Raw genomic sequence first — 23,772 nt, forward strand, 5'->3', positions numbered from 1 at the left:
TTCATGAGTGAGCGAAATTAGACTCCGCTCGGTCCCATTACAATTATAAATTCAATTTACTTACAATACTGTAGCAGTATGGATAAAGTTTACGCTTAAGAAAATTGGAGCACAACTCACTGAATCGTGTATTTCATTAAAAATGAAATTTATTTGAAGTTATAACCATTTATAATGCGTCTAGGGTATTTTATGACTCCATATTTTATGTGTTATTGAATACAATATTTTTAATTCGCTTTTGCCGTAGTGCATCTTTGAAGACACATATCTCTGTTTCTTTGACAAATCAATTTGGAATTCTTAGCATACCGGTAACTTGGTATAATCGGACCATGGCCTAGTTTGAAAAAGGCAACATTCCAGCATTGAATTTTATTACAGGAAGCCAGTCTGAGTTAAAATCTCTGAATTTTTTTGTCTTGGCTGAGGGCTTTTGGATATCCTTGAGTTCGTGATCTCACTAGTTAGTTCAATTCATGTGTATGAGACATAAATTCCACACTTGCCCTAGACTTTAAACTTTTCCTTAACTACTCGTAGAGAGAGAAACTCCCTCAGGGCGATTAGCGTAAAAATAAGAAGAAGGGGAGAAGACCGAAGAAGAGCCTTGTTGCCTCTCGATAGCGGGGAGTTTTGTCACCCACTAGTTTCTCCTGTCCTTGCATTGTAACCGAACTAACCAGGAGTCCGTTTTAATTTTAATCATACAATAGGAAGACTTGTATTTTTTATGTGTGGGCTGCGATTGGCGGTTTAGAATTTGGGTTGTCTTGACAACACCAAACAGAAAAAAATGTGTTGTTATTATTTACCAAAAGTCAACACGTCGGCCTTTGCCTTATCGTTCATGCGACCTAAAAATGTTTTCTACAATTATCTTAGAGTTTTGATAAGTAAGTTTAGGCTGGATGGTTTCAAGTTTAGTTAACTGTGTTACCTTCTATCAATGGAAAAAACTGAAAATAACGAACATGAAATCGAATGTGCGTCTAACTTAGTTGAACTGTAATGATTTTATGTCAGCTCGGAGGAAATGAAAGTATAACTCACCTTCTTCACCCGCAACTTTAATTACCAATGAAGATAATAGGGCGACCAAGTAAAATTTTCTGGAAGATGCCATGGTAAAGACTAAATTTAGCCGCTACTAAGGATCATCGCTGATGACTTCTGAAAATATTTTTAGGCCTGTTTACTTCTTTTGTATGCAGAGAATTCTAATCCTACAGTTAGGAGATTTGAATTTTCTATGCGACTTTGTGCTTTTCCGGGCTGCAATTGGCTCAGAATTTAGCGTAGGCGGCATTCGGTCTGATTAAGGTAAATAAACGCATTGAAAATGTGTTAATTAAACTCTATCGATTGAACAGCATGCGAAATATTCCGCTACTGAGATAATTGTGAACAGAGTTATTATTGCGCTTCTAGGTTTTGAAAAAAATTTTGACCTCATGATGATCGAGTAAAGGGACAGGTGTAATTGTTATTCCCAGAAGATCAAAATATTATATTATTTATCCTTCCTTTGCCGTCACTGAAGCCGGTGGACATGGAATAAAGGATGTGGCTTGAAGTAATTAATGAGGTGTCTGAAAAAGGAACAGGTTTTAAAGCTTGTTCTCTGCACGTCAAGTTTAAATCGAGAAAAGTTCCGTGCTTTGTTGATGCTCTGTTACTTAGGACACAGAATTCCTATTTATATACTTTCTTTCCAAATTCCGATATCCTTATCAACCTTCCTTAGTTCGAGATTATCAACCTCCTTTGCGTCCCTCTCAATCCAGATCAAGCCGGTGAATTACCTTGCAGATGAAGAGAAAGTGGGTACCAACATCAATTGCTCCACCTTTTGTTTGTTTCTCTAAGCTTAAGAGAAAGTTATCTTTCACAACAAAGATCTGGTCTTTCATACGAATTTTTATTTCGGCATCTATTAGTAAAATGCTCTAAGTCGGAAACTCATTATTATCATTAGTTATTTGGGGTATAAATGCGCGTAGATTTTTGTCACTGGAAGCGAGAGTGACGTAAGGTTATCAGTCACACATTTACGAGCGGTTCTTCTCACAAAGATGTCTGAACGGCTACATAGACTCGTTTATAGACGTACCTTAGAAAAATATAACAAAACAAAGCGAAAAAAACAAAAGCACAAGACGTCGGCGTAAAATTCATAAAAGTCAGTGCTAATTATTCATAATTGAAAGCAATATTGTAAAATTTTAGAAGCTACGAAAATCTAAATTTTTTTTTGTATTGTAAGAGGGTCGTATGTATCAAAGCGCTATTTTCATTATGCAACGTGTCATGTTAATTGGCTGATCTATTCTGAGTATATTTCATCCCTAACTTTTGCCGTGCGTTCGAACAGCGGAGATGCTGGTTCCGCGGTACAAAACTGAGAGCCTGGAACTACTAATTTGACCCTAGAAAAGATTCAACTTTCAAAGAATATCTGCGTACTTGATAAACTCTTTTAGCAGATTGTCACGCGTCATGTTGATAAGGAGAGGACAAAGGGGAGGATACCGTCTGTTACCTATATAATTTTGTTCTAATCGGTTTTCCTTTCAACGCTCATAATGTTGGTTCGTAATAAACCCGTGAAGTGAATATATGAAAATCACATTAGCTCGGTTGGTAGAGCACTGCGGCGGTATTGCAAAGTTCATGGATTCAAATCCCGTATGACCTGAACTTTTCAGGCTTTATTTTCACTACTGCGTAAGATGTGTTCACTGCTGCGAATACCTCTTCCATATTAATTTCTAAATCCGTAGTTTCCACACATGATTTTCATATAATCACATTTATTAATTTTCTTTTCTGTTTTCCAGTCAAGATTCTCGGCTGCAAAGATTTGAGAGAAATTTCTTTGCTTTTATGGCCTGAAACGAATTCAAAGCTAACCATTTAAATAAAATACTCCGAGAGGATTTAGACAGGGAATTTGAGGTAGACCTTAAGTCACATTCGGACATTTATCAACCGAGGAAGAAATGAACGATAAAGGCACAGGTATCCCAGGCTCACAGAATACGCCTTAGTAAATGTGAAAATGTGGTCACGCTCTCTCGCACTCGGAGAAAGCTCTACTCCACAGCGGTAAGGTTCGGGCAGTACAGTTTAACACTTGCCCTAAGATCTGTGTCGCTACATTTTTCACAGAATTTGGAGTTGATGCAAATTCTTATATTACCTCATAGATAACAGGAAAATAAGGCCTGGAATCCAGCAATTTGCTGGGAACCGGACATGATACTAAGGAAAAAAATCAATTTTGATTATTTACAATCGACAGCCGAATCGATACGGCGCTATTGATTGCCACAGCGAAAACTACATGTACTTAAAATTTGCAGAAAAGAAGAAAGGAACTTTAAATGGAGCATTTTGATGAAATAAAAAATAACCCAACATACTCTGCTAATTCATCAAAACATGCTCATGGCAAAGTTTGAAACATTTTTCCAATTTTTACATTTCTCGAGAGAGAAATTCATCACTAATTGGTCAACTTCTTTAAAGTTTCCGGTCGGTCTATCGAGGAAATTTTAAGGAGCACACTGCCCCACATTTTGATAGTTTATTAAATAGTTAAAGAAATTAACTGTTAATTGAAGAACTAGATCCTATGGCTATATATTACGAGTGAGATCGAGTTCCATAGTCCTGAAGCCGCCACAGCAAACGTCCTTTCCCCATAAGTCTTCAGTCTCGCTTTCGGGGTCGCCAGAAGGTATTGAGAAGGGACGTTAGTGTCCGTTTAGAGGTGCGATAATTTAGTTTGTCACTAATGTAGCAAGGCAGTGCTTCATTGATAGCCTTGTAGACCAGTGAAAGAATTTTATAAACTATACAGTGACGAACAGGAAGCCAGTGGACTTTTTTTTTTTAGGACAGGAGTCATACGATCAAATTTCCTAGTACGTGTAACAATTCGGGCTGCTGTATTTTAAACAGATTGTCATCTTGAAAGCAGATGCTCGGGTAGACCATATAGCAGTTAGAACTTTGCAGTTATGTAATATTGAAGTGATAAAGGCATGAAAAACAATTTTTGGCACTCTCTTCATTCATTCTCTTTCTTAATATCTGTAGTTTGTCCGAGACTTCAGATCCTGATGATGTTCATTGTGTGTGGAATTATTCAGTTCACATTTTGTGATTACTGGAGATCTGCTGGTCACTACTGAATTCGTTATAGCTGACGCAGTTGGGTCCCATGTAGCATAGAGCTGAGCAAAAGTCTTGCACAGGGGACTCTACGGTTCGTATCAAGCGGTTTATGAGCCGTTTGCCAGGGAAAGCAAGAGAAGATGTAAATTCCATCTTGCGACAGAAATCTTTGGGAAATTGAATCGGATTTGATTAGCACCATTTATGGTTTGCATCTAGACAGGTAAAGAACCAGTTTCTTTTTTTAGGGACTAAGCAAAGGCAATTGAGTGATGAAACTTAAAAGTTGTATAAGTAACAAAACATGACAGTTTCGCCCCTCTCTCCTCCACGACCAGTCATAACCATTACAATGTCCTCAAGTGATTTTTGTCCTTTAGTTGCTTTATATTAGCACTAATTAGTCTGTAGAGTTGTAATCGGACAGTCAACTGTATCGGACAGTTAATTTGACACCTGTAATCGGACAGTTAATTTGACACCTGTAATCGGACAGTTAAGGCAGCTTATCACATTAAGTCCACTCCTCCAAATCACCCAATCACAGAGTTGATTGTAATAACCGTAGCAAAAACCACTTACCCCACAAAACAGTGTCTCTACCGAAAATATTTTCTCAAGTAAATGTACTTGTATTTAAATTGTAATGGTTATAATCAATCGGTAACGGGACTTTGTGTCATCCAATTCTATCTTCAATCATACTCATGAGTGAGCGAAATTAGACTCCACTCGGTCCTATTAAATTATAAATTCAATTTACTTGCAACACTATAGCAGTATGTATATAGTTTACGATTAGGAAAATTGGAGCGCAACACACTGAATCGTGTATTTCATTAGAAATGAGAATTATCTGAAGTTAAAACCATTTCTAACGCGTCTAGGGAATTTTGGACCCCATATTTTACTTGATATTGAATACAATATTTTTTAGTTCGCTTTTGCTAATGTGCATCAGTGAAGACACATATCTCTGTTTCTTTGAAAATCAATTGGGAATTCTTAGCATACCAGTAATTTTATATAATCGGGTGATGGCCTATTTGAAAGAAGCAACATTCCAGCGTTGATCTTTATTATAGGAAGCCAGTCTGAGTTGAAACCTCTGATTTTTTTTGTTTTGATGGAGAGGGCTTTTTGATATCCTTAATTTGGTGATCTCGCTAGTTAGTTCAATTCATGTGGATGAGACATTAAGTCTATGCCTGTTGTGAACTTTAAACTTTTTCTTAATTACTCGTAGAGAGAGAAACTACCTCTGGGTGATTAGCGTAAAGAGAAGAACAAGAAGAGAAGACTTAAGAAGAGTCTTGTTGCCTCACGATAGCGGGGAGTCTTGTCACCCACTAGTTTCTCCTGTCCTTGCATTGTAACAAAACTAACCAGGAGTCCGTTCTGATTTTAATCATACAGCTGGAAGACCTGCATTTTTTATGTGAGGGCTGCTATTGGCGGCTTAGAATTTGGGCTGTTTTAACAACACTTAACAGAAAAAAATGTGTTTTTATTATTTACCAAAAATCAACATGTCGGCCTTTGGCTTATCGTTCATGTGACATCATTATTTTTCAACAATTATCTACGAGTTTTGATGAGTAAGTTTAGGCTGGATGGTCTCTATTCTGATGAACTATGTTACCTATATATCTATGGAGAAAAACTGAAAATAATGAATATGAAATCGAATGTTCGTCTAACTTAGTTGAACTGTAATGATTTTATATCAGCTCGGCGGAAATGAAAGTATAACTCACCTTTTTCACCAGCAACTTCAGTTATCAGTAAAGACAACAGGGCGACCAAGAAGTAAAATTTTTGGAAAGAAGCCATGGTGAAGACTAAGTTGAGTCGCTACGTAGGATCATCCCTGTTGACTTGTGGAAAGATTTTGATGTTTGTTTACTTCTTTTGTATGCAGAGAGTTCTAATCATACAATAAGATGTGGATTTTCTTTGCGAGTTTGTGCCTTGCAGGAGCTTCGATTGGCTCAGAATTTAGCTTAGGCGGCATTCGATCTGATTAAAGTAAATAAAATTCATTGAAAATGTGTCAATTAATATAAGTTTGATCGATTGAACAGCATGCGAAATATCCTGCTAATAATAATACAGTGTTATAATTGCGCTTCTAGGTTTTTAAAATTTTTTTGACCACATGATGATCGACTAAAGGAACAGGTGTTATTTTCATTCCCAGAAGATCAAAATATTAATCTTTTTACCCTTCCTTTGCCGTCACTGAGGCCAGTGGACATGGAATGAAGGATGTGGCTTGAAGTAAGTTCCGTGCTTTTGTTGATGCTCTTTTACAAGGAAAAGAAATTCATTTTATTTGTGGACACATAATTCCTGTTATATACTTTATTTTCAAATTCTGATAACCTTATCAACCTTCATTAGTTCGAGATTATTAACCCCCTTTGCTTCCCTCTCTACCCAAATTATGCCGGTGAAATACCTTGCAGATGAATAGAAATTGGGAAACAATGTCAGCTACTTCACCTTTTTTTTTATTTCTCTAAGCTTAGGAGAAAGTTATCTTTCACAAACAAAGATCTGGTTTTTCATACGAACTGTTATTTCAGCATCTATTTTAGTAATACAATCAATAGCAGTCTTTATTCACACACGTGTGTTACTTGAAGGAAATAAATGTGTTCTCTTTGTCAACTGTTAAGTCTCCTTGACTTTGTTCAAAGCTTTCTACGTGTGAATGAAACGTTTGGCTCACTTTTGATAGCTTGGAATGCAGTCCCTGCAGCAAAGCAGCATCTCTTTGTTGTTCAAACCTTTCACTCTTATTGTGCGCCTCTAAAAAATCTCAAGTCGGAAACTTATTTTTATCATTAATTATTTTGGGTTATAGATGCACGTAGATCTTCCTTAGCTGAAAGATTATGGGGGATGAAGTCAGTGGAAGTGAGAGTGATATAAGTTTATCAGTCTCATGTTTACGTGCAGTTCTTCTCGCAAAGATGTCTGAACGGCTACATAGACTCGTTTATAGACGTACCTTTAAAAAAAAAACAAAACAAAACAAAGGGAAACAAACAAAAGCAGAAGACGTCGCTGTCAAATTCAAAAGGTCAGTGCTGAAAATTTACATTTTTTAAACAGAAAAATATTCTACGGTTCCGTAGAAGCTACGAGAACCTGCAAGCAGATAATCAAGAGCGCAAGCACCCTAGGTGAAATGGTTTTGGGCCGTCCCGAGAGACGAGGTGATAACAGATAAGGCAACTAAGACAGTAACTCTCTCTCTCTCTCTCTCATGTCCTTTACGCCTAACAGGCATGTAGGGCAGCAACGTGTTCCCTCCACATCTGGCGATCCCTTGCCATGAACTTGATGCCCTCCCAGGTCTTCCCCATCTCCTTTATTTCCTTCTCAACTGTCCGTCGCAGTAACAGACAGTAACGCTGGTAAATAATTAAATGATTTTTGTTACTTTTATTTTTACATTGTAATAGGGTCATATGTGTCAAATCGCTATTTAAATTAAGTAACGCGCCATGTTTAATAGGCTGCTATGTTCTGAGTCTAATTCGTCCCTAACTTGCCCCGTGCGCTCGAACTGCTACTTTAACCCAGGAAAAAGATTTAACTTTCAAAGGAGAGCTGAGTACCTAATAAATTCTCACGCGTCATGTTAATAAGGAGAGGACTGAGGGCAGGATACACATCTACCTGCACGCATTTATATATGAATCCTCTCATTATGTGCAGTTATTTGCTTCAAATTTAGTCTGAACCACTCCAGCACAGTTCAAAATATTTTTAATACATTGCTGATGTCGTAATTTTTTCTGTAAATATTCTAATAACACTGGTCAAGTGCTTTAATCTACAATCACAACCAAAGTTAAAATCATGGAAGTAATGATTGTGATGAGAAATTAAGAATAAATTTTTTAAAGTTTTTTAAGTCGGATAGTTTATTGTTGCCCGGGATATGTTGATAACAAGTCGATTGTATCGTTTAATTTTGTCTCAGAGATACCAATTCTGTAGGATTTCTTGAAAAGATCTTTTCTAAGTGACCAAAGGGACAATTGATCAAAGAACCTTTTTCTCTCAGAAATTCGTCTGGATAAATTCAAGAGGAAAGCTCATTAAAAAAATTGAGATTATTACCCAATCAAACCTAGATAATATAAATATATATTAAAGGAGTCAGAAGGCGATTGATGTCTCAATAAGGGAAAGAGATAACTCAACAAATCATCCTCTCACTTCCTAAAGTTCGGAAATCCCTCCGAAGATTATCGATTATTCACGCGAAGGAATATGATGAATACTGCGCTTCAACAACACTAGCGACAGTACCTTTAACAATACTGGTCGTCGTTTCGGACCTCTTTCTGGTGTTGTTTTGTTTTTTGTAGGAATGGCTTGTATAAGAGCTACTAGCGTAGACAGCATTGAGATTTTAGCCATTTCACCCAACACACTTTCCTACAAGATTCACTTGTTAAGGTATGATTTAGTCGAATTAAAGACTACTATGCTCCTTCAATTTAAACCACTTTATTAAACAACGTGTAATAATTCTTTCTCAGGAGCCACTCATATAGGCTATACAATAATTGTCCTTTAAAAACTTACTCATGCCCACTACTGACTATAACTTAGCTCTCTACTGACACCAAAGACTCAATATTGCCTCCAAATCTCCACAAAATACACAATATCTGAAGTACATCACAGCACTGAGCTATCTTTTGGTGAAGCTTCCTAAATAAAAAGGAACTCATGACGTATTTTAAAACACTCTGGAATTCGAAGCTTACAACACAACTGTTGTGGTAGAAATACGTCATAATTACATAACCGAATAGAATGTTCTAGTTTTCCATGCTATGTCATCTGAAAGATTGAGTATCAATGTCACAGTGACTAAGAATTCTGGAAATTATCCTTCAGACTCTATCCATAACACACCTAACACGATTTAAAAATCCTTGTAAATGATGATGCCAATGAAAGCATGACTGAACATCTTAGAGAACTTGCTTATAATCACGGACCGCCGTGGCCCACCGTGCAAGGCTTTTAGACAGAATAATAACTACATGTAGAGAAGGCGTGGGTATTGAAAGCTGCTTTAGTTTCTGCTGTAGCAGATAAGCTGAAACTCCCCTCTGGAGTAACGACCCGAGTAAACATCAAGAGTTCAAAACGTTTCGTAATAAACAAAACGCAATGCTCAAAGTTGTGCTTTAAACTTACTTTTTGAAGCTCTTCGATTAGAGTAGATAGAGATAATATCAAGATTATGCGGAAGCTCACTGATGCCCATAGTTGTTGACATCAGCTAGGGGGGTGGGAGAATCTGTTCTAATACTCGGATGAACAACAATTGTTCAGTTGACTCTGGTTATGATTTCCGCTGCGGTTATAGAAACGTCAGTCACTATTACCGACAACCTTCAGTCACAACTTCTCAGGGGTACTTTTACTTGGAAGATCAGTCCAGAGGTACAGTTTTGTTCACACTTCGTACTGTTTAACACATCATAAAAGTGGATCGTGTGAGATTCTTAAAGTCCCTATTATACATTAACGTACACGTGTATGCCAATAAATCGATCTGTGAATCCTTTCCTGTGCAGAATGACTTGCTTGTAACATTCAGTCTGTGCCACAGTAGCGCAGATCACAAGCAGGTGGCTTTTGTAGTTGGTATATAAAGTAGGATCCACAGTCTTTCACTTTAATGTTAATTGATTTCTTGCAGCAATCTCCACCTCTGGTAAAGCAGACCTCGGAGGAAACCTCACCATCTGTCAATGTGGGGTGACCACCTTTTAGCCAGCCTGAGAGGACCGCACCACATCTATTATCCGGTACGCACTGGGTTGGCATTTTTGTTCCTGCATCTCCCACATAACGATACCATTTCCCGAATATTATTGACGAGGATTCGTCGTCACATTTTTCTCCACCGTAGGGTGTGTTGTAAGTGCTCTTTCTGTCAGCATCGCTCAGATTTCTGTAATCATAGCACGGATCGGCTAAAAAGTTGAATTTCAATTAATGGGATGTTTCATATGTTTCTTTATAAGAAAGCTTAAGGAAAATAATTATTATATAAACTGCGGTGTTTTCGAAGGATTTCCCGCCCTGAGAAAAGCCGTAACAGCACGCATATAATAGTACGTTAATTTTTACGCGTTTGATATCGCCAATCTGCTGTGTTAGGTTAATAAATGTATGGCAAAGCGTTGACCATATCGACAACTGAAAGATTTGTCACAGGCCGATTTTGGCCGTGTAAATGAAAAAATTACTTCTTTCGCAAAGGAAAAGTCGATAACTGAGAATTTTGTGGAAATAAAGTTACGCCCATCGTCGGTTTCTATAATTGTTCAACGTAGAAAAGTCGACTTTTTTTCTCAGTAGAGTCCTATTGTGTTTATATGATAAACAAAATAATACATAGCTGCTTACAGATATGAAACTTCTCCTCTTGTGTTCAGCTCGATACCAACTCGATACAATTTATATTCTCTTGCTCGACACCTTATTTGTTCGCTGCTCTCGCTCATGATTTGATGAGCGAATTGAACACTCGAAGAGAAATTCCTTATCAGAGCGCAGCTATGTATTATTTTCTATATATTGAATAAGGACAAAATGGCCGACCTCGTCATACAGCCTCGAGGCAAAATCCCTAAAGAGTTCCCATATTCACCGAATTTCAATGCGTGACGTGGCTCGATCGCTCAGTGATCGGTTTTCATACGGCCCTACAATCATCGACTGCTGACCACAGAAAAGGTTGTTGATGAAAGTAAAGCCATCAAACTTGTTAATAAGTGCTCCCGCAAAAATTGCCAAAAGCTAGAATTACTTGACTGTGAAAAAGTTTGCTGTGTCGTAGTGGAATTGTAGTGTTTACAAACTCTCATCTAAACACGAAAGGAGGTTGGGAGAATTTGAGAAAGTTATGCAAATCCGAGACGCAGTCGAGGGTTCGTATAACTTTCAAGAAATGTTCTAACCTCCTGGTGTTTTAATGAGAGAATGTAAACACCGAAAAGAGGTTTTCTATTGCATAAACAGTAATTGGCTCCCAACGAAGTTTTCCAGGCATATCTGTTCAGTTCGAAGAAGAACTATTTATTACATTACAACTCCACTACGACACAGGACACTTGTTCACAAATAAAGAACCTTATGTATTATAAGCATATATCTCCAATAACATTGCTGAAAAAGGTAAATGTTGTTTATTTTTAACTTGACCGATATCTGTTTTCTTAATAAACGCTCTGGACGATAGTGTTTCCACATAGTCAATCTAATCGCGCATCTGACGACACATATACCAGTCAAAATTCGCGTTATAAAAAGTCACTCTGAAACTTGTAGTAAGTGGCAGCACTCTGTGGATGGAACTATTTCAGCTTTGAATTCGCATAAATTTGACAAAGTGCCAGCACTCCGTGGATGGAACTATTTCAGCTTTTAATTCTTTTAAATGTGACAAAAAATACCGAAAGTGTTTGAAATATACGACTCCTTTGGGAAAGAACTTCAAGAGGAGGAGATTCATTAATTTGAAAACGAATGTCACTGTAATTTATCGTTTTTTAAATTGACAAAACCTTGCCCAATTTGGCAGCCCAAAAACATGACTAAGAAGTCGAGTCGTATCTAAGTTTTGTTGGTTATTTCAGTTTTGATCGAGCCTTTTCCAGCGACTGACAAAATCTTTTTCTGTCCACTTAAGTCACTCTTAGTCTCGCATTAAGTGTTGTTGGATTTCTGCTTGCAAAAGTCTTCAATTTCGACTTCATACTTTGCTCGTAGTTTCGTCGGCTAGACTCAAATTTATCTACGTTTTCCTTATTCTCTTTGCTTGCTTCCTAATTTTGGGCAACTATTCTTCCATTAAATACCATTGAAATTAAGTAAACAAATTAAATCTTGCTATCAGTATAAAGGAGATTCCTCAGTATTGCACTGGGCATCCTGTACTGCGTATAAAAATCACCTAATCAGGCGAATAAGCGCACGCGAATTCCGAGAACACAGTATTGCTATTCAATAAATGGACCCTGCAAAGAGGTACGAGGATTTTTAGCTCTTTAACGAGCACAGTGACTTTATTTTTCATTCCATAATTTTGTTGTACAAGCTATCCCCTTTTAATTAATTCAAAATCACCTTGATAATGAAAATTATGACCTCGAGAGCAATGACTCGAGGAACGTTTTAAGTCGATACTGATTAAAATAACTTAATTTTTCACAAATTATATATATTAAATTGTTCCCTACGTTCAAGAATTTGTGCCTTTTTAAGCTACTTTTTTAAATTTTTACTTTGAAAACCCTTGCTTCCAGCTACCGAAAATGTACCGTTAAATGACTCGCGTGAAAAACTGCTTGGTCCTTCATGTCTCTCAAACAAGCACGGTGACCTGTCTTTCTTATTGTATCTTCCGAAAAAGACATTGGTAGGGAATATTTAATAGAAAATGAAAAAAATTGTCAGATAACTTTTTTCTTCTGAGGAATCTTTTTAATAGGTTAAAACGGGAAAATCTTAACCGCCGTCAACATCGATTTGAGCCAATCAGATTATTCTGTTTGATTGCTTTCAATCCTCTCGAGACAAAGCCCCATAATAATTCAATTTACAAGAACAATTATGCATCATCGAGAATAAATAAAGGGGATCACTGTTTTCTCTCCTGGAGGAAAAAAACCACGTACATCAAGTCTACATATATGATATAAAAAATTAAATATATCTTTCTTTTTCTCTAATGATTTGTCGAAGGACGTTTCCAAGTAAACTGAAGGCACTAACTAACGTGATTTGTCACATGCCTAATCAAGAATAGCCATTCAGTCAACAATATTTACAGCGAGTTCAGCTAGTACCATCTCTAAAATGTATAAGGCATGTAATAAAAGAGAGTAACCTTTACAAGTCAAACCATCCTCAGTGTATTTAGGATTACAGACGCAACTGTAGAAGCCCTGGGAATTACGTCAGGAGGCGTGGAACGCACAAATTAAACAAACAAACAAACAAACAAACACAAGCAAACTAGCATCTCTCAAAGTAATGACGAGTCAATTACAATCTAAAGGCCTTTACCTATGCAGTTCCGTCCATCTCCGTTAAATCCAAATAAACAGGTACACACAAAGGATCCATTTGTGTTTTTACAAGCAGCGTTCAGGTGACAATCGTGAATTTTTTTTTGGCATTCATCAATATCTAAAAAAAAAAATAGGAAAGAAAAGAAGAGTTCTACAACGGTAGTGGTTAAGCGAGTGGGATATCACATTCAGTTTTTAAACTCTTATGAGGTGAAAAAGCATCAAGTTAGTTATCATTGTGACAAATTGATTGTTACTTTAGACTAAATTAAAACTTTTACTACAGCGGAATCACTCTCTAGACCATTTCAAACTGTAGCCGGATATCAGTCGTCAAAGATCAGCCTTGAAAGCCTTTATTTAAGATACGAACTCAACGACCAAGCGTGATATATAAATAGGGGTGGTTTAAATACCCTATGAAATATATTTTTTATCAGCGCATTCTGTAATCAACCTTTTTCGCAATGTTCTCCTTCAAATCCAGGAGGGCACAAGCATCGATATCCCTTGATTGTGAAACCGGACTGACAAGTTGCATTATTTTGACAGGGTAGGTTTTTACCGCAGGCGTTCTGAAAAGAAAAAAGAAAAAATGAACGGACTGAAGTTTTGTTAAAGTTGATTGTTTTTCATGATTCATCGAATTTGAATTATTCTTTATGTTTTACCTTTGAGCCGCGATAGTAGAAATCGGCATTAATTATCAGGTCAGTATCATATTCAAGATGAGTGGCGTTATTCAGTTCACAGATATAATCGATTCCTCCATTCTCTTGCTCTTTTTTGAAGTTAGCACTAACGCAGTTGTCATTCATGTAGCACGAAAGCTCACATTGATCCAAGTCTTTGACGTGTTTAGTTTCGATTTTATGGTTTACCAAATGTTTGTCAGAAAAGAAGAAGTAATCTGGAAACATCATTGTGCGATCTCGCTCTGAAATAAAACAATCAAAATATAGTTTGAAAATAACTTTTTCCTACCACACGGAAATAAACTCACTATTGCAAGTATTAAGCTCACAAAATGACAGGCTTGGTGAAAAGAGAACTGTGATCTCAATTAAACCATTACCGCGTGAAAATGGAGAAAAATTAACATTACTTTCATAAGGGGGGCATTGGGGCCTTTTAGAAACCATCCAAAGCCGAAAAACCGAAAAAATATTCGATCAAAACCGAAAACCGCATGCAAAACTATTAAACCAATACATTTTCACATCCCAGTTATTAAAACCCTGATCGATCCGATACAGTGGTGACAAGTGGAGCACGCCGAGTAAACTACACTAATTTCATTACAGGATTTATGAATGCCATGGACTTGGCTTTCGTGTCTTCTAGTATCTTCTTAAATTGACAGCTGCTCTCTCGAGGACCTCGAGCGTGAAAATTTGCGCTAAAGTTTCCCTCAGCGGGAGGGGGGGGAGGGTACGGCTACACGAAGGCTACCTAGGGATCTCTACGATATTTCAATTGGTTTGTTACGTATTCGTCTCGATAACATTTGCCTTACGCTGCTATTCGAGATCAGTCGAGGCGCGTAATTGCCGCTCAGATCGGAGAGAAACCGGAAACCAAATAGGTCAAACAGGAAAAACCGAAAACCGTAACGGATATCAAATATTTTTTTGTGAAAACCGAAAACCAGATGCTAAAAAACGGAAAATACGCAAACCACAATGAACACGAAAACTGAGAAACCGAAGTTTTCTGGCATAAAAATCGAAAAACCGATCTAAAACGTTTAAACGTTCATTGAGTATCACTTGTCTTCTGTGAAGACGCAAGGTTTGTAGAGAGCATTTTCGTGTGTTTTGTTACTCCTGAATGATATTATTTTAGAGGAGATAAAACAAAAGCCGTTAATAAAACCTATCCGCAATTTTTTTACTCAAGTTCCTTTTCTTCCTCATGATCGATAAGTCATAAAAAGAACTTTCATTTTTCTTTATAAACCCTTTTTCGCTGTCTTCAAGCCATCGTTGTCTGGCATCACGCAGCAGATTCATACATGGGTTCAAGATGTTTCTATCGATAAATTCAGTATACATTGGAAAATTCGATTTTTCCACAGAGATAGTGAATTCAAATAAAAAAAGTCAAACACTATCTTTCTCAAACTTGAAGAAAAATGTAACTATTCTTTCCATATGTCAGCACTGTTCTTATGTAAAAATAATTCCTCTAAGATGGCTAAGAGCGATGAAAATGTGCTTCTGTACGCTGTAGAGAGATTAAATTCCCGCCTAATAAAACACAGGGAAATTGAACATAACATAGTGTCATGCTTAAATGTTATTGAGCGAGGAGAGATGGGAATCTAACCATTTTCAATGAAGTCTTTCGAATTTACCGAAGTTTTTTTGTCGTTTCGCATCTATATACAATTTTCTGAATAAGAAACATTAAAAATTTTTATTAAATACCCTTTAATTTTTCAAATATGAGTTCAAATCATGGGTGAACACTGAATGTGGGTTTTTGACTTAAACTTAGTCTTTTTGACTCTAGTTGTTGTAACCTTAACTCTTTTTGTATCAGCAAAAGAGAATAAAGGAGATATATAAATAAGGTTGCACTCATAAGTGAATCGAAGGATAAAAAATGATTCGCCGTCTGCGACTCACCTTTTCCAAAAGTCAAGTTAGTCAATAATGCATTCCAGGCTATGAACATGAAAAATGAAACAAACTCCATGCCTGCTTCAAGGTAACAGTTTTCCGTTTCTACCCCACGCGTATGGCGCAAGTTTTAAGTTGATCACAAGCTCCTAGCAGTGGATTAAGCTTCCAAAATTGACCTGTTTTTATGAAAGAAACCATACTATGAAAGTCAATTAAAACATAAAAAACAATTCAAAAAAAAAAAAAAAAAGAAAAGAAAAAAACTTGGGGCTATCAGTTCTAAGTGGAAAGTAACAGAAATGTCGCAGATGGATGTTACCCGCTTCCCTCGATGGAGAGAAGTGGGTCTCACAGAAATATCTTTACCTTTATTTATCTGCTAAGTCCAATAAGCGACCTTTTGGTAGTTTTTTCGTGTTGCATAGAGATAAACATTTAAAGACTCAATTAGTAAACCCCGTGTGGTGATAATCTGCCTTCGTTTAAAAGACCCTAAGTTAGTTTGCTTTCAAAATCGCACCATAAACTTATTTGAGAGTGAAGCCAACCTTTTTCCTTTGGTATGCAAGATTAAAGGAGCCGCGGGTAAATATCCTTTTCGTAAAGAATATGGATTTTCCTGGGAAAGTATTACTCACATAACCCGTCAATGTTTTCGATATGATCAACTCTTACCTTTTAAGATGCAAAGCTCTTTGGTCTTCACTGCTTTTGAGGTAAAAGTGTTTTCTTTTATAACAATATGGTAGCTATGGTTACCATAAAAACACCTGGTTTCAAGCCAAAACGATTATTAACTTTAGATAAGAACTTCCTTGTTCCCTCTACAATGTCACTGAACCATGGCAATAATTACGAATAATTACAGAAAGAAGCGAACTTGGAAATTCAGGTACAAAACGCTTGTTTCCAGCAAAATGCGCGGGGAGTTTTGGTATTGAGACATGTCCCAGCGTGCAATGATCTTAGATCGTAAAATGTGGCTGAGAAAAATGCCGATCGGGAGGATTTTCGGTGCGCAAACCACCTCCGCGTGGACAGCGGTCGAAATCGGAGTGTGCAGCCTTGACTTCGTCTTTTGACAGGAATAACAGTGATGGTAAAGCAAGCCTAAAACGGAAGAAATCGCCAGAAACTACAACGGACACTCAGGATGTGAGTAAGTGTTATTGATTTTACGTGCAAAATATCCATATTTCGAAATATTTATCGTTATAAATCGATTATATTTCGTTCCCCATACTATTCCTAATAACGTGTTCAAATTTTCAACGGTTCCTCTCGTAACTTGACATCGAGTCACACAACGCGTGACGCGTTCATGAATTAATCGTTGACTTTTTCTCGAGACATGAGCTTGGGCTGCCTGTGGAATAACAATCGTAGAGTGCGTTGGCGCTGACTCTTAAGAAGGAAAAATGCGTTGAATCATGATTACAAAAACAACAATGATCGTAATTTTCAATTAACAAAATTCTCATTTATTGACTTTATCCTTACCGACAGAAGAAGTCTTTCAGGTAAACGGCCAAAATCGGCTAGTCGCAAATCTTCCCGTTGTCGATTTTCATTCTCAGACGAGAGAAATGCTAACACCAAAGCCACTGAATACGCAACTTTCGATTTTTCTTTTAGTATATTGGTTTTCTTCCCTTTCTTGGAAAGTTTGAACCTCATTGTCTGCCACCGATACGGATATTTTAGTGTTTTAGCCGCCATAATTCGAGAAAACTCCGACAAACAACTTGTATTGAGAATCGCGGAGGCTTTGCCGTTCATTCACCAACCTGACCAAGTGGCGCCAAAGGCGAGTAACGTGTAAGCAGCTGATTGGCTATATCAACACACGTGAAAAAATACGATATTTTTTCACGTGTGTTGTTACGGCTTTTCTCAGGGCCGGAAATCCTTGTATAACACCGCAGTTTATGTGATAAACATAGTTAATCTATGTTAATGGGACTGGAAAGACAGAAGTTTTTTTCTTTCATCTATAATTTTCTAAAACTTGTTTAATTTCCGTGTATGATTCTTTATCTTATTTTCTACCATCAGTTTACACAATAATACAAGTTGATAGACTTGGACGGCTACCCATGCACTAGACGTGTTTCTGTGCGTTAAGCGTTTAAAGTCTGGTCAAACAAGTGTTCTTTGACAATATTGCGTAATGACCCAATAGACACCAGGGTAGGTGAGCCAAATATAGAAACTTCTTTACTTAGTGCAGAGCCAGTAAAATCATTGTGTTTTCGCTAAAAATTTGGGTTGAAATGGCCGTAACCAAAGTTGAACTTGCAAGGCTTGAAATTTTGAGGACTTCGTTACTCCAACCAGTCCAATGAAGTTTTCATTGTGAGACATATACCTTGGTGTTGTTCAGTCGGATTGTAAAGGACCTCTTTACGTCTCTGCGATGATTTGCGACTCCTGCAGTCTTGACCACTCAACACAAGAAGTATGTTCGATCGATTTACTCTCCAAAAATGCAATTTGAATTTCTTTAACCATCATATAAACTATTAAAATGTAAGGCAGTGTGCTGATTTAATTTCTTTGATTGACCGACCAGAAACTTTAAAGAAGTTGACAAAATAGCGATGAATTTCTCTTATGAGAAATGTAATGAAACTAGAAGAAAGTTTCAAACTTTGCCATCAGCATGTTTTGATCTTTTAGCACAGTACGTTGGGTTATTTTTTGCTTCACCAAAATGCTCCATTCAAAGCTCCTTTCTCCTTTTCTGCAAAAATTTTAGTGTATGTAATTTTCAATGTGGAAAACAATAGCGCCGTATCAATTCGGCTGTCAATTGTAAATAATCGAAATGGATATTTTTTCCTAGTATCATATCCGGTTCTTGCAAACTGCAAGATTCGATGCTTTATTTTCTTGTTACGTATGAGGTAATATAGGAATTTGCATCAACTCTAAATCCTGTGTAAAATGTAGCAACACAGATCTTAGGTTGAGTGCCAAACTTTACCGCCCGAACCTGAGTGCTGTGGATTATATCCTTCTGAGTGCGGTTGATAAAAGCAAAGAAATTTCTCTCAAATTTCGCAGCCGAGGTTCTTGCGTGCAAAACAGAAATGAAAATTAATAACTGTAAATATATGAAAATCATGTATGGGAACTGTCGATTAAGAAATGAATATGAAAGAGATCTTTGCAGCAGTGAAAATAAAGCCCAGAAAGCTCAAGTCATACGGGATTTGAAACCATGACCTTTGCGACCTTTCCTGTGCAGTGCTTTACCAACCGAGCTAACATGATTCGCATATATTCAATTTACGGGTTTATTGCGAACCGAAATAATGACTAGCTCCCAATTGGCTTGTTAGCTCAGAGTAAGCCTGAATTGTTTTCACTGCTGCTTAAGTAGTGTTCATTACTGCGAAGATCGCTTTCATATTCATTTCTTAATCCGCAATTCACATATGACTTTAATATATTCACAGTCATTGATTCATGACTTCATGGGCTTATTACTAATTCAAAATAATCATCAGCTCCCAGTTGGCTTGTTAGCTCTACTGATAGAGCACTGCACCGGTGTCGCATGGGTCATGGGTTCAAATCCCGTACAGGCCCAGCAAAAATCGAAGAAATTTAGTGTTGTTTAGCTTGTACTTGTGTGGAAAGGGATTAACAGATTCTTAATGTTTTGCTGAAAGATTCATTACATTAACTTTGGTGTTAAATCATTGCACGACACTCTTTAAATATGCTTCATGTAAGATTAATGCATACTATTGACTATCAGCTGTGCAATTCTTGTCAAATAGCTAGTTTGGATTCGCCAAGCACCTCTACAAAGTTTATTAAGTTAATTCTTGGAACCAATCAACCTCTATCAGTTTTCTTTGATTAGCCCAACTATGATTTAACCATATTCTGATGGGTTTCTTAGGTTTATAAAGAAAATAGGCGATGTTTGAGTCAGTAGCTCGATCTTTCTTCAACTTTCTTCTTGGACATAGGACAAAGAAATGAGATGAAGGGAATCGTAAATAACATTTCCCCATTCGACTCACAGTGACATTTGAAGATTTATTTTTCACGCTGTAATTGTCTTTTTTAATCATTCGAACGAGAGCAGTTTTCTGTAATAACAGCTCTCCTACTGAGCTCAAATAGAAATTATTCTGCCAGAAAAACCAAACAAACAAACATTGAAATTTTTCGGTGAAAAACTGCAATAAACGCAGTTTAACTTTGATGCTAAATCTAACATCACCACAAAATCTACCGATAAGTTTCTCGGCCATTTAATAGTGTTTTTTTTTATTTCAATAAATGTTTTTTTAACATATTTAATATATTGCGCAAAAATATTCAAAAAGCGGACTTATACTTGGGGAATGCCCCAGCGAAAAAAAAGCCTAACCCACACGAAAAACTAAAACTTTGATGAGTAGAACGAATTATGGCAGAATGCTTTTTTTAAAAATTGTTATTTTCTCCAGCTGCTTTTTCGGCATTCCCTTCATTGTTTCAGATGGTAAATGGAAAAGGGGGACACCAAGAGACTATAAATAATCTCTTGGAGACACATAAAGCCTTAAGAAATGTCAAAAATGATTATTTTATTGGCATGAGTATGTTTTTGCTGAAGCTATAGAGCGTAATTTGACGTCAAGAGATTTTAAATTGTTTGTAATCTTTTGTTTGTTATTTAAAGAGTTTATCAAGATGTTTTCTGTTTTTGTTTGTTTTTTTTGTTGCTGTCCTGTTGCAATGTTTTTTTTTCCTTTTTAACGATTCCATTATAATAATTGGGAAAAGGCGTTAATAAAAGCAAAAGCGGTGATTTCTTGAACACCATATTTAAATTTTACTTGGGACGGTCTTCTTTTCCTTCTTTTTCTTTTCCCCTTTTTCTTATTCCCTATTTATAATGGTAATAAGACCGTGTGAAGTACAACTCGGTCTACAGTCATAGGAGTGATTGACAAAATCGGACGACCATGAAGCGCTGAGTTAGCTGTTGAGTAATTTTGATTCTGTTTACCACTCGTACGATTACAGACCGAATTGACCTCCACTCGGTCCTATTATCAATATAGATCGGATTGGTGACAACCAATCACGTTCGAGAATTTTTTTTATCGCTTTGATTATCTTAAAAATACAGGTGCTTAACAATAGATAGTTTAATAAGGAATACATAATTGATGAGGTCCCCCGTGGCTCTTTTTATTGAACAGTTATCAAGAAAAGAGGACGTTCGTGCTAATTTGTATCAATACTAACCATTTTTGTCGGGCATCGTGGTGAAGATTAATTGAAATGTGTCAATTCAGGGTTAAACCTTTTGTCAACTTGCATATTCTCCGGCGACGAGGTGTCTCATTATTGACTTAATAATCTTTTCGCTTTTCTATGAATTTTTTTTTCAATTTCAGTTACATATTTATCCCTTTTTACATTTTATGGCACCCCTCAGGCAAAGGGCAATGATTTACATGTCAAAAAATAACATTACTTGAATCATTGTTTTAGAATAGAGAATTCCAGAATTGGAGAATTTTGATGATACCATCAAAGAATAAGAAGCAGAATAAGCTTTGTGCGAGGTCACTGATGTCGAGGGTAACGTTGCAGTGAGGATAAATGTTTGGAAAAAAAAGGAAATCTGCAAACTGCTCGAGGCATCCGCGCAATTGTTTTGAAAAGCGTTTTGTCATTCGAGGTTCTACACCCGAGCAAACTGTGCGTCGAGAGCTTTCCTTCAATTTATGAAATAACTGATTTCAAACCTAGGGAAAGATAAGCTACCATAATTTAGGACACAAATTTCTACTTTGAAAAAGTTTATCTTCTCATTAACAATGATCTACCGGAATCGTTCTCAGACAAAAAAGGTTCTCTTAAACGGCAAAATACGCTTCTTTACGATACAAATTAACTTTCGAGTAGCGGCATTCATTTATAATGTACATAATTAAAAAGGAAAAAGCGTGGAACTCAGTAAGTTTGAATGAATTCTTAGCTTCAGCGGTTTTTGGTTTATTTTGAGACTATTTTTAAGTTTTCGGAGCGGGATGATATACAGACACCCAAATGTTAAATTGCATCTGTTAATGTTTACAAAACCAAGTTACAAGAAAGAATTTCTTCTCTAACTATTCATGCTTGTTGAATTCAGTCAGTAAGCTTTGGCGCAACAATCCATCTTATCCTTAATTTAAAACAGCATGTAAGTATAGTAGATTAAATTAGCTCACCGCTTAAACAAAAATATATCAATGAAATGAAATTAAACCGTCGAACGCAGTCAGCATACACGCATATAAGTTAAGCGATCGAAATATTAATAATTCGCAGTATGTAACTCACCTTTGTCAAATGCCTTGGAAGTCATCAATTCAGTTAGGAGGGTGAATGTGAAAAACACAAAAAAAATCCATGATTCGTCAGACAGAGCACTTAAGTATTTATGTTTTCAGTGCGACACAAATTTTGAGTCGACGACCAACATTCAGTAATGGATTAATCAATACAAATCGACCTGTTTATATAACAGATAATGATTTAGCAGCGGTCGGTGTAGACTCAATGAAGCTGTTGATTCAATAACATGCGCACGTTTAGAGTCTATGAATACTAATGTCTAAGATGTTTTACGTTTTTTTAGGTAGGAGTCACCATTCGTTGTTGCCAAAGAAATAAGAGAAAATGATTTTTCTTCTCAATAAATTTCGATTTGCATACGACACAGTTTTAATTCTCTTATCATGAAAATCAATGGAGTGCACTTTAAGTACTGAGATATTATCATATTTTTTGTTCCTAAACACCCATATCTGGATAGCAACTTGCAATTCCAACCGCCGTACTGAAAAACAATTTGTCCTTTTCAAGCGCATTGTAACGAGATCCCCCTCTGTCTCCTCGCCACCTGCACTGTACCATCTAGCTTCGTAAACTTTCTCAATTTACAACTGAACAAATGTAAGAAAAGTTAAAACCATTTTTTCTTAGTTATTTAGATATTAATTAGATTGCAAGGACATCTCCTTCCTTCTTTCCGCCCCTTCTTCAACTAAATGATAAAATCGTTGATGTCAACGATGTTGTGTGACTTGTTGTAAAGATTAAATCAACTTATACAACAGTTTCTCTTTTCTACTTTACCATATTAATAGAAAAATTTCACCATTTATTACTAAGCCAGTGATGAGTAAAGTTAAAACCATCACGATTGATCTGGTTTTCCTGCGAATGGCTTTGGTGCCACGCATCTACTTGGACTCTGCTTGTTGTTGTTACTGGTATTTTTCATTCTCAGTTCTTTATGTTTTGTTGAAGAGCTGCCACATTTGCTTTGGTGTTTATCCGTATTCTGATGCACTCAAGAAGTGGGGGGAAAACACGAAACGTAGTCGAGTGTTTCTCCCTACACCTTCGTGCTGTGGCCGCTTCCTGCGTGCTTTACAACAGAACAGAGCGCAGACAAGGCTTCTCTATTTGTTTCATATAATACTACGTCTTCCATCGAAATCTGTTGGTGTGTATTGAACATGTATAGGATCTCAAGTAAACTTCGATTACAAACTAGCGTTTGAACTATAGTGACAGCAAATAAAAGAAAACGAAATGAGATAACACGAATACGAATCGAGGGATGGAAACCAATTTGCAGTTTGCAATGGAAGTGATCGTCATCAATGCAGTAGAGAGGATGAATGTGAAAAATGCTAAAAAATTCATTGATTCAACTAAAACAGCGCAATTCCACATGTATGCTTTCAGAATATCACAAAGTTTAATTCGACCACCGGCATTCATCGATAAATGCCAATAAAGTTCGCAGCTGTCAATTGAGACTCAATAAG

The 23,772-nt window shown here is 36.7% G+C and overlaps 1 protein-coding gene across 1 annotated transcript; it reads right to left on the bottom strand.

The window, feature by feature from the left end:
- Positions 1 to 9,783: 9,783 nt before the first annotated feature.
- Positions 9,784 to 16,022, bottom strand: LOC136276778 (uromodulin-like). Its single transcript, XM_066166658.1, has 5 exons — positions 15,935 to 16,022; positions 13,976 to 14,241; positions 13,762 to 13,879; positions 13,300 to 13,422; positions 9,784 to 10,199 (listed from the first exon to the last, which is right to left on the bottom strand). The coding sequence occupies exons 1-5, from the start codon at positions 16,002 to 16,004 to the stop codon at positions 9,817 to 9,819; spliced, it is 960 nt and encodes a 319-aa protein (XP_066022755.1). The 5' UTR covers positions 16,005 to 16,022; the 3' UTR covers positions 9,784 to 9,816.
- Between the last annotated feature and the right edge of the window lie 7,750 nt (positions 16,023 to 23,772).

Source organism: Pocillopora verrucosa, chromosome 5 (assembly GCF_036669915.1).
Source record: "Pocillopora verrucosa isolate sample1 chromosome 5, ASM3666991v2, whole genome shotgun sequence".
NCBI classification, from domain to species: domain Eukaryota; kingdom Metazoa; phylum Cnidaria; class Anthozoa; order Scleractinia; family Pocilloporidae; genus Pocillopora; species Pocillopora verrucosa.